General features: G+C 44.4%; 1 protein-coding gene across 1 annotated transcript in view; it reads right to left on the reverse strand.

Moving 5' to 3' along the window:
• MGAT5 (mannosyl (alpha-1,6-)-glycoprotein beta-1,6-N-acetyl-glucosaminyltransferase) overlaps positions 1–11,760 on the reverse strand; it is a 307,459-nt gene that overhangs the window by 18,455 nt on the left and 277,244 nt on the right. The window contains exon 14 of the mRNA XM_006834588.1: positions 9,867–9,941. Coding sequence (XP_006834651.1) covers positions 9,867–9,941 — 75 coding nt within the window. The remainder of the gene's footprint in view (positions 1–9,866; positions 9,942–11,760) is intronic.

Here is an 11,760-nt window from a genome sequence, read left to right on the forward strand (position 1 = left end):
GAAGAAGTGCAGCCAGAGTGCTCCTTGGAGGCCAAGATGGCCAAACTTCGTCTCTCATACTTTGGACATATTGTCAGGAGAGACCAGTCACTGGAGAAGGATATCATGTTTGGTAAGGTTAAGGGTCAGAGAAAAAGAGGAAGACCCCCAGTTTGATGGGTTGGGAAAGTGTCAGCATCAATGGGCTCAAGCGTAGCAACAATTGTGAGGTTGGCCCAGGACTGGGCAGTGTTTTGTTCTGTTGTGCATAGGGTCACTATGAGTCGATACCAACTCGATGGCACCTAACAACAACACTACATGCCTTCTACTGCTCTTGGGACTCAGTACATGCCAACCTGTTGACTGTTTCACCAACCTAATAGGACAGAGACTAATGTCCCTATTTCATAAAAGAAAGAGCACAGAGATTAGGCAACTTTCCCAAGGTTACAGAGTGGTGTCCGAGTTGGGAGGTAGACCCCGGTAGCATAGGTATAGGGTCCAGGGCTTAATCATTACCTACCCAACGTCTCCAAGATCTTATCAGATGTCAAGACTTGATTCTGACTCATTGTGACCCCATGTGTTGCAGAGTAGAACTGCTCCATAGGATCTTCTTGTGATCGTAACAGAAGCAGATGGCCAGGACTTTTCTTGTGTGGTGAAAGGAGGGTTTGAATCGCCAACCTGTAGGATACCAGTCTGGTGCAAACCATTTGTACCACACAGTGAGCTCTGTGATGAATAATGGCCAGGTGAACAAAATAGTCGACTCTTGAAGAGTAAACATTCTCAAAACTGGGGCCAACCTTCTCCCTTTTCAGTTTCTTTTCCTCGTTTCCTACAACCTATGACTTCCAATGATCCCTGTACCCACTGACTATCCAGAATCACTAAAAGGCTTGTTCTTGTATCTAGAACCCTTGCCAATAAGTACAAAATGGGCTCTGAATAAACAGGGGGAATGGTTATGAAAACTGCGTAGCCATAATCAACCACATTGAAAGAATGATTCACTGGGCCTGGGGGCTCAGAACCATCATCTCAGGGGATATCATGGTCAATGGGTATAACATAGTGTACAAAGATAATGTTCTACATCCTGCTGTGGTTGAGTACCGGGATCTTACAAGCTCATGAGTAGCCCTCAAAGGTGCAGCTTTGGTCTCTCCCTGTCCAGAGGAAAGAAGAGCAAGAAAATTGAAGATGTTTGCAAACAATTAGTTCAATGGACTAATGGGACCATGTGAACATCAATATTCATGACCCTGAGAAAAGAAGAATTAGATGGTGTCTGGGTATCACTGGCCAACTGCTCCAAAAGGCATCACATTTGAAGAACATGGGTAGTGTGAGAAATTATGGAATAAAACTCAAAATCCCAAAAAAAGAACAGGCTTGTTAGTCAGATCAAGACTGTTGGAAACTCAAGACTATGGACCTTGGTCATCCTTCCAATTTGAAACAGGACTCACCTCTGTGGTTCAATTTTCAGCCTAGAAATAGATAACAACACTAGTGAGGGACACACACTGTGGGCTGGCCAACCATTTGATATAAAAAAGGCAGCATTTACCCAAGGATGAAGTTCAGAAGCATTGGGAAAGAAGGAGGAATGGAGACAGGAAACCCAGGGAGAAAGTGGAATACATGGTGCTACACTGAGGTGAGATGCAATGAAGTGCAGGATTTGTTGGATGTAAAAGTGATGATCTGCTCTGTAAACCTTCACTTAATCCACAATGAAAAGTTTATGGAAAGATGGTCTCTGATGGCTGATTCAGGAGCTTAAGCTGACTCAACATCAGCTCTTCAAGTTGTTAACTCTGATTTCTCTTCATATTTGTTGTGGCGGTTGTTAGGGTCACCGGCTTGACTCTGACCCATGGTGAGCACATAGGTAACAAAACAAAATGCTGCTTGGTCCTTTCCCATCTTCATGACCACTGCTATGTTGAAGTGCATTGTTGACAATATGTGTCAGTCTATCTCACTGAGAGTTTCTCTTGTTTTTGCTAACCCTGTACTTTACCAAACATGATGTCCTTTCCTAGCAATTAATGTTTCCCAATGATGTGCCCAAAGTGAGCTAGCCAAAGTCTCATCATCCTCACGATCTGGTTGTGTCTTTTTCTTATCATCCTCACGTCTAAGGAACGTTGTGGTTGTGTGTTTTTCTAAAACTGATTTGTTCGTTCGTCTGGCAGCTCATGGTATATTCAGCATTTGTCACCACCACAGTTCAAATGCATCAATTCTTCTTCTGTCTTCCTTCTTCAAAATATTACCAGAATGCTTTTTACAGCTTTTTACAAAATAACATGGCTGCAACCAACTCTATTTACAGAGTCTTTACAGTTAAGTATAGAGTCACAAAGAGTGTATTCATCGTTGTCAGAAATCAACTTGAATATGGCCATTCCTTCAACAGAACTTTTTAGACTTTCTAGCCTGAAGCAAATCCACAAGTCTTCCCCAAGAATTGCACAGGGACAACATTCATAGGCTGTGGTGCCCTCGTGGTGAAGTGGGCTGCTCACCTCAAGACTGGTGGTCCAAACTCACCGAATGCTTCTGCAATCATTTATCGTCTTGGAAACTTTGTGGAGCAGTTCTCCTCATCCTGTGGGGTAGCTATGAGTTGGAATGGACTCAAAGGCAGTGAGTTTCACAGGCTGGGACACACTCAGGTCAGGAAATGAGTGTGCTCTTCATCTTAGCTAACCTGGGATTTTCACCTTGGCACTAACTCCCCTGCAGCTGGAGACAGCGTCTCTTTGAGAGAATGGTTTAAAATGAGTATGCAATCCGCATCAAAATGATTAGTGCAGTGAAGGGAGGGGAAAGCTGAGCTTGTGCTCAGGTGGGTGGTTTTGAGTTGGCAGTTGGCTGTCCACCACCCAGCTGATCATTCAGCCTGCTTCTGTTTCAATGGATGTCAGCTGGTTTCCTCTGGTTCCTGCGGTCTTGGGTGAGTGGTGAAGGGCCTGGACAGCTGCCTTAAGAGAAAAGTGACCTTGTTTCCCTGACAGATCACAGGAAAGTTCCGAGGGCACAGATCAGCCGAATCCCTCTCCTACAGCTCCAGGGAAAGGCAGCGGAGCTTCCACCACTTCCTTAGACTGTGAGGTTTTCCTGTCCCTACTAGAAAACCCCTCTCTTCATCCTGGCTGCTCTTTGAAGACTGTCTTCTAGGTGCAAACATAATGAACACTGACACTGTAAACTATTGACCTGGGGCCAATAGTGAGAGGTAGAAAGTCTTTGACCTCTTGGTTTCCTGCTTTCCCCCAGGGAAGTGGGGGAACATTCTGGGATCCAAAAGCATCACTCCCCAGACCTGAGATAATCTTAAAATAGGTCCATTATTTATCAGTTGGAGTCTGTGGGTAGGACAAACAGTTAAACGTCTAATTACTAGCCTAAAGGTTGGTGGCTCATATCCATCTAGAAGGGCCTGCGGAAGACAGGCCTGGCTAGCTGCTTCTGAAAAGTCACAACCCTGGAAGTCCTATGGAGCAGTTCTACCCTCCACACACGGGGCCACCAAGAGACAAATCAACTCCCCCACAACTGGTTTTATTACCATTTAACAGTACTGGAAGAAAGTTCAGTAAGAATTGCTCTAAACACAAGGTTCCTTGGATGAAGTGTCTAACACACAGATCTGAATTGTCCCTCACCCACACTGAAACCCTTCTCCAGCTTCCCTCTGTCCTGGAATCAAACTTGAATTCTTCAGCTCAGTCTCAGAGTCTCCATCCGTCTCCTCCAACCTCATCTCCCACCTTACCCTCTGTACACAGCTGCATGTCTATCATTCATCTTTATTTCTTTTTTCCCCCACCTCTGTGTCTTAATTCATACAGCCCTTCCTGAAATCCCAGTTAGCCTGAAGGATACACCTTCTGCAAGGGGCCTCTGGACACTAGACGATATGTGGCAACTTGGCTAGGCTATGGTGCCCACTTGTTTGGTCAAACACTAGTTGGTTGCTGTGATTAAGTGAGTTGGTCTTAAGTAAAGCACATTACCCTCCAGAATGTGGCGGAACCAAACATTCCACTGCAGGCCTGAAAAACAAAAGGCGAGTCTCCCTAGGATGTGTTCTGCCCCCAAACTATAAACTGACATTTTGCCTGAACTCCCTCACTTTTCTCTCTTCCTGTTGTCTCACATACAGAGTTTGGACTTGTCAGCTCCCTCCAAGTGTGTGCGCCAGTACCTGGAAGTAAATCAGTCCATGTCTATGTTGTTGTTAAGTGCCATCGAGTCAAGTCAGAGTCATAGCGATCCTGTCTGTATAAGGTTTCCAAGGAGCAGCTGGTGACCTTGTGGTTCAAACTGACCTTAGAGTCCAGTGCTTATCCTACCAGAATTCCATCTACGTTGTTAACTGCTGTCAAATTGGCCCAAATCATGGTGACCCCACGTGTGATCCATGGAGCTTTCTGAAGAAGACTGCCACGACTTTCTTCCTGGTCTTAGTCCGGAAGGTCCACTGAAATCTGTTCAACATCATGGCAACAAGCAAGCCTCCAATGATGAGTGGTGGCCATGCATGCGATACACTGGTTGGGATTCAACCTCTGGTCTCCCACAAGGAAGGTGAGAATTCTAACACTCACCCACCAATGCCTACTCCACATCCATGTAGGGAGTGTGGTGGCACTGTATGATAAGCACTGGACTGGGAACTATAATGTTTGTGGTTCAAGCCTACCAGTGCTCTGTAGGAGAAAGATGAAGTTTTCTAGTTAGACACTCCCAGCTGTTCCTCAGGCGAAAGATGAGGCTTTCTGCTCCCGTAAAGATTTACAGCCTCAGAAACCCTGTATAAGGTCGCTATGAGCCGGAACCGACTCCATGGTACACCACCACCACCACTCCAGCAAAAATTGACAGCCTCAGAAACCTGATACAGGGTTACTATGAGTCAGAACCAACTCAATGGCAATTAACAACAAATCTCTCTGTGTGTGTTTGTACATATCACCGGGTCTGGTTCTCTAGAGAGACCTAACTAAGACACCACTCCTTCCTTGCTCCCTGCAGGCTGGGTTATGTGATTACAGAGCACCCAACTCATCACTATGACAGCACCTGCATTGTCTGTACATTTGCCTGCCTTCTCCAGGAAACCGAAAGGGACTCCAAGGCAGCAGGGTCAGAGTCTCTGATCTCTTTGCTTCCCTATCTCCAGGCACAGCACATGCACACACTAGCTGACAAATATCTATGGAGTGAATGAATAAATAAATGACAGCAAGAAAAAAAATCTCTGGAATGATCATAGCAGATCATAGCATAAAAATGGATACCTAGAAGGTGGTATAAAAGGCCAGTTTTATTAGCATGTTTCCAGAAGACAATCCCAGGAACACATTTTCTCAACTATCAAGTTTAAGATGAGCTTCCTGGTTCCCAGCTCATGTGAATATGAAACACACTCACTCACCCCCTCATTCACTAAATTAGCAGTTACTGTACATCTGCCATATGCCAGGCACTTGGGATACAGACAGGAACAAGCTAGGCATGGACCGTGCATGAGGGAGCACTTTGCAAGGTGCATTTTGGGAACGAGACCTCCCTGTTGACAGGAAATCTAGCAATGGAAGTATAAAGAACAGACCCCAGAGGACAAGTGAACCTTTACGGACTGGTAGCAGAGGCTGGGCTTCATAAGGCTCAGAGATGAAATAAAGACAGTTTGCACATAAATCTGAGAAAGATTGCAGAGTACCTGTGGTAGGTAAGGTTTGGTGTCGACTTGGGACTTGGCTGGTCAGGGATTCTCGATGGGTTAGCAGTTAAGACGTAGCAATTCTCCTTAATGAGATCTTACATAATACAATCCCAGCCCCCATGATGTGATCAGCCCTCAGCTGATGGAATTATTCCATGTGTTGTGAATCCTCATTTCTGTGATGTTAATGAAGCCAGATGCAGTCTACAGGATGAGGTCATCTCTTTGGTGGTATTAAAAAAGATTAAAAAAACAGAACTGAGAGGGACCTGCTTCCAGCAAGATCATAGAACTAGGAGTGAAGCATGTCCTTTGGACCTGGAATCCCTGCACTGTGAAGCTCGAACTCCATGGAAAGACTGATGCCAAGACACAGAGAGAGCTCCAAAGAATGCTGGGCCTATACATGCGGAAAGGAGACAAGAAATTTTCTCCAGAGATGGTCCTCTGAACTTGGACCTCTAGCCTCCAAAACTGTGAAAGACTAAACGTCTGCTTGTTGAAGCCATCCACTTGTGGTATCTGTTACAGCAGCACCAGAGAACTCAGACAGTAAAGGGAGAGAAAGAGGAAGTGAGCTTCAGAAGCAGTTACAGGGATCTGGTTAGATTTCAGGGAGCCTCCTGCACTGGTATGCCGGAGCCAGCCGGCTTTGTACGGGATTAAACTGTGTCCCCACAAACCAAAATAGGTTTTGCGATCTCCACCCCTCTATCTGTAAATGTAAGCCATTAATCTGTGTTATGTTAATGAGACCTATCTGTGTAAGGTTTGTCTTAGACAGAATCCCTTCTGAAATCTAAAAAGAGCAGATTAGACAGAACAAACCCACTGCTGACCCCAACTCATCATGCCCCTCTAGGGCAGAAGAAAACTTGGGGCTGGTGGTGTGCTGTGCAGTCAGTCTGACTCGTGGTGACCCAGGATAGGGTTTCCAAGGCTGTACATCTTGACAGGAGCAGAAAGCCTCATCTCTATCCCATGGAGCAGCTGATAGTTTACAACTGCTGACCTTACGGTTTTTGAAACTGATCCTTAGGGTTTTTAAACTGTAAATCTTTGCTGTTGTTGTTATGTGCTGTCAAGTTGGTACCAACATAAAGTGACCCTGTATAGGATTTTCAAGGAATAACGGGTGGGTTTGAACCACTAAGAGGATACGGTAGTGTTGTTGTTGTTAGGTGCCAGTGACCCTATGCAACAGAATGAAACATTGCCCGGTCCTGGGCCAACCTCACAATTGTTGCCATGCTTGAGCCCACTGATGTTGACATTCTACCAATCCATCTTGCTGGGGGTCTTCCTCTTTTACTATGACCCTCCACCTTACCAAACATGATGTCCTTCTCCAGCGACTGGTCCCTCCGACCATATGTCCGAAGTATGAGAGACGAAGTCTGGCCATTTGGCCTCCAAGGAGCACTCTGGCTGCACTTCTTCCAACACAAATCTGTTTGTGCTTTTGGCAGCCCATGGCACTTTCAATATTCTCCTCCAACATCATAACTCAAAAGCATCAATTCTTCTACAAGCCTCATCGTTCTTGCGTGGGCAAAGAAAGAGCCTTTTCCTAGAGCTGGGTGCCCTGACTCTGGACTTTAGCCTCCAGAACAGTGAGAAAATAAATGTCTATCTGTGAAAGTCACACCCTTGTGATACTTCTCTTGAAGTAGCACTAGGAAGCCAGGAGAGCCTGGACCCACGGCCTAGTATGGTCATAGCAGCCCCGCTCTGCACCTCTCTCAGGTTAGAGAAGATGCAAGTGCAGCTCAGGGATGCCCCTAAGGAGGCCAGGGGCTTGGTTTCTATACTGAGAGAATGGGATTTCTAAAACCACAACATCAGATAACTGTAAGGTGCTGAGAGAGTGCTGGGTACCAAGGTGGTACACACAAGTGGGGACAGGAAGGGTTGCAAAAACTCTGTGGAACATTTCCATTATCTTTAAATTCCATTTTTACACCAACTTTCTGAATCCTTGTATATGGAGTCCTGGTGTGGCGCTGTAGGCTAAAGCACTGGACCGCGAGGTCGGTTTGAACCACAAGGTTGGTGGTTCAAACTCACCAGCCACTCCTTGGAAACCTTCTACAGGGTTTCTGTGAGTTGGAATTCACTTGATGGCATTTCCTCACCCCCACCAATCTATCCTATTGCTCACTTAATAGACTTGGCATGAGGGCAAAGCATTTGAATCATATCATTTAATCTTCATAGGATGCTTAAGTTAAGAAGGCTTTATTTTACCCTAATCTGGCAAGCAGCTCTGGTAGTGTAGTGGTTACGAGTCAGGCTGGTAACCTCAAGATCAGCAGTTTGAAACCAGGAGCCATTCCATGGGAGAAAGATGAGGCTTTTTGCTCCCATAAAGATTTATAGTCTCAGAAACCCTATATAGGGTTGCTGTGAGTCAGATCCGGCTCCACAGCACACTACCACCACAACCACATAACTCCGGCAACCATCCGTGTTGTTGTTGTTAAGTGCCATCGATCCATTGCTGACTCACAGCAACCCTGTATGGGGTTTCCGAGGAGCAGCTGGTGAGTTTGAATTGCTGACCTTGTGGTTCAAACCGACCTTTTGGGCCAGTGCTTTATCCTACAGTGCCACACCTGAACTCTTAGGATTAGTTTACATTTATTAAAACTATTTGCCAGGGCCTGTTGTAGATTTCACATGGGTTACCTTATGTGATGCTCATATCAGCCCCATCAGGCAGGTCCCTTTTTGTCCTTAGGAGGAGGACACTAAATTATAGAGAGGTGGGGTAATGTACCCAGAATCTCAGAATTAGAAATTTCTAGAGCTGGATTTGAATGTGGCAGGCTGGACTCTCAAGTGTGCTGTATCCTCAGAATTTGCTAAGGAGAACTTGGAATACCAGAACAGTTACCCCAGAAGCCCTGTCCCACATCCCCCAGCTCTCTAACAGAAGCTCCATCTGTCAGTTGCTTGCAAAACCTTGTCTCCTCCAATCTCCAGTCTTCCTTTGTAACCTACTTTGAGTCTATAAACTATGCTTATTTAAAGTTTCAACACACTATCTCTATGTTCAGCCTGCATAAGCCTTACCCCCTAGGGTGTAAGATATCTTCATTGCCCTGAAACACTAGGGTTTCTTCTTTAAGGGAGCCCCCTATTTCTGGAATCTGGTCAAGGAGTTCATATTCTTCTACCCATGGGAATTCTGAGGCTATTTCCAGCTCTGCGTTGCTTTTTGAAGCTTGAAGGAATGAAAATGTTATTAAAATGGAGGCCAGTGACACTTCTGGCCTTTATTTCTACGAACATAATTTGTAGTTTCCAAACTCTGTTGGAAGTGGTGGGGCTTCTGGGACCTCCTCCTGCTTCAGAACTGAAATTCTGCTTTTATCTGATTTATATACTGAGGTTTCATGTATGTAAGTTTTATTTGAAAAGGGATCCTGTTTTTAAAGCTATGTGAAAACCAGTAAGAGTTCAAATAGTTTGAGAATTACTGAACATTTATTATGAAAAGACCCTTGGAAGCGGCGGGGCTTAAGCCTGGCCTTTCTTGGAAAGAGAAATGAAGATCAGGCAGAACCAGAATCACCCCTGTCTCCCCACAAGTCTTCATGATTCCCCTCATAGTTCACTCAAGGACACAGGTGCTAACAGTTGAAGAGCTCTTCATTTTGGCCAGCCTGTCTCTCACAGTATACATTTCTATTTGTCCATCGAAATAAAGGTCATACTAAGGAGCTCTGGTAGTGTAGTGGTTATGAATTGGGCTGCTAACCTCAAGTTCGGCAGTTCGAAACTACCAGCTGTTCCATGGGAGAAAGATGAGACTTTCTGCTCCTGTAAAGATTCACAGCTTCGGAAACCCTGTACAGGGTCGCTATGAGTTGGAACTGACACCACCGTACTTAACAACAACAACAAGAAAGAACTAAATTACCAAGTTACCCCAGGGAAAAACTGATGCCTTTGGGTGACCAGGAGAGGGCAGGCTTTAGAAATCCAACAAGCCATTAGTTGGCTTTGATAGTCTTCCAAAGCAGGAAAAAGAGCACATAACTGTGGTGAGCTCCAAACTGTTGTCGAGAACCTTCTGAGTTAGCAAGGAGGAGGACAGAGCAAAGACAGACTGACTTTTGAAGAGCCTTACCTGGTTTTCGATGAAAGCGTTGATTCTCTGCAGCATCCCCTCACATGTGAATTCAAATGGCATGTATGGCTCAATCTAGGGAAAGAGAATGTGGAACCATGAGAGAAGAAGATACAGGGCATGCAACATTCTCGGAGTCATCCATGGATTCACCCAATACACAGGTGCTTACACTGTGGACTTCGAAGTCAATAGTCCTGGGTTCACAACTCCATTCTTATATTGGCTGTGGGGTCATGAGCAAACTACCTATCATCTTGAGCTTTAGGTACCTCATGCATAAAATGGTAATTAAGAAAAGCCCATCTCTTTTAAGATATAATGAAGATTCTCTTCTTTATCTCTCAGTCTCTATCTCTATACAGTGGTTCTGTAGGATAAGCACTGGATTGTGAACCACAAGGCCACCAGTTAGAGGCCACCAGCAGAAAGATGAGGCTTTCTGCTTCTGCAAATGCTTATGACCTTGGAAACCCTATTCAGGCTCGCTGTGAGTCAGAACTGACTTGATAGCACTTAAAAACAACAAATATATATATATAAAATATACACATGTGAAAGTTAGGAGTCCTGGTGTAGTACTGTGGGATACTGCACTGGACTGCAATGTCAGTTTGAACCACAAGGTCAGCAGTTTAAGTTCACCAGCCACTCCTTGGAAACCCTATACAGTGTTGCTATGGGTTGGAACTGACTCAATGGCACTTAATAACAACAATGTGAAAGTTGGACAATGAATAAGGAAGACCATAGGAAAGGTGTGCATCAGGGTGGTATTCTTTCACCAAATTTATTCACTCTGCACACTGAGCAAATAATCCTAGAAACTGGATTGTATGAAGAAGAATGTGCCATCAGGATTGGAGGAAGACTCATTAACAAACTGTGAAATGGAGATGATACAATCTTGTTTGCTGAAAGCAAAGAGGACTTAAAATACTTACTTACAAACATCAAAGACCACAACCTTCAGAATGGGTTGTACCTCAATGTAAAGAAAACAAAAATCCTCACTACTAATAAATACATCATGATAAATGGAGAAAAGGTTGAAGTTGTCAAAGACTTCATTTTCCTTAGATCCACTCTCAACACTCACGGAAGCAGCAGTCAAGAAATTAAGTGACATATTGCATTAGGCAAATTTGCTGCACAAGACCACTTTAAAGTGTTTAAGAGCAAAGATGTCAATTTGAGGACTAAGGTGAGCCAGACCCAATCCATGGTATTTTAACAGCCTCAAATGCCTGTGAAAGTTGGACAATGAATAAGGAAGACCAGAGAAGAAGTAATACATTTGAGTTATGGCATTGGAGGAGAATATTAAAAGCACCCTAGGCTGCTGGAAGAGGCGAAAACAAATGTGTCAGAAGTACAGTCAGAATGCGTCTTAGAAACAAGGCTGGTGAGACGTTTTCTCTGTGCTTTGGAAATATTATCAGAAGGGAGCAGGCTCATGGAGAAGGACATCAGGTTTGGTTAAAGTGGATGGTCTGCGAAAAGGATGAAGACCCCAAAGAACATGGACTGGCACAGCGGCAGTGGCAATGGGCTCAAGTGTAAAAAAAAAATTTTGAGGATGGTACAGGATCGGGCAGTGTTTTGCTCTATTGTGCATAGGGTCATGATGAGTCAGAACCAACTCAACAGTATCTAACAACAAATATATGAACATAAATATATAAATACATACACAGATAAATACATGTGATAAGCACTAGACCATAAAGTTGGTTTGAGCTGCAAGGTCAGTGGTTCAAACTCACCAGCTGCTCATCAAAAACCCTACACAGAGTTAGAACCAAGTTGATGGCACTTAACAACAACAACAACACACACACACACACACACATATATATATATAGAATTTCTATTATAATATATAATTACATAT

The sequence above is a fragment of the Chrysochloris asiatica genome, unplaced genomic scaffold (genome assembly GCF_000296735.1).
Source record: "Chrysochloris asiatica unplaced genomic scaffold, ChrAsi1.0 scaffold00012, whole genome shotgun sequence".
Classification (NCBI taxonomy): Eukaryota; Metazoa; Chordata; class Mammalia; order Afrosoricida; family Chrysochloridae; genus Chrysochloris; species Chrysochloris asiatica.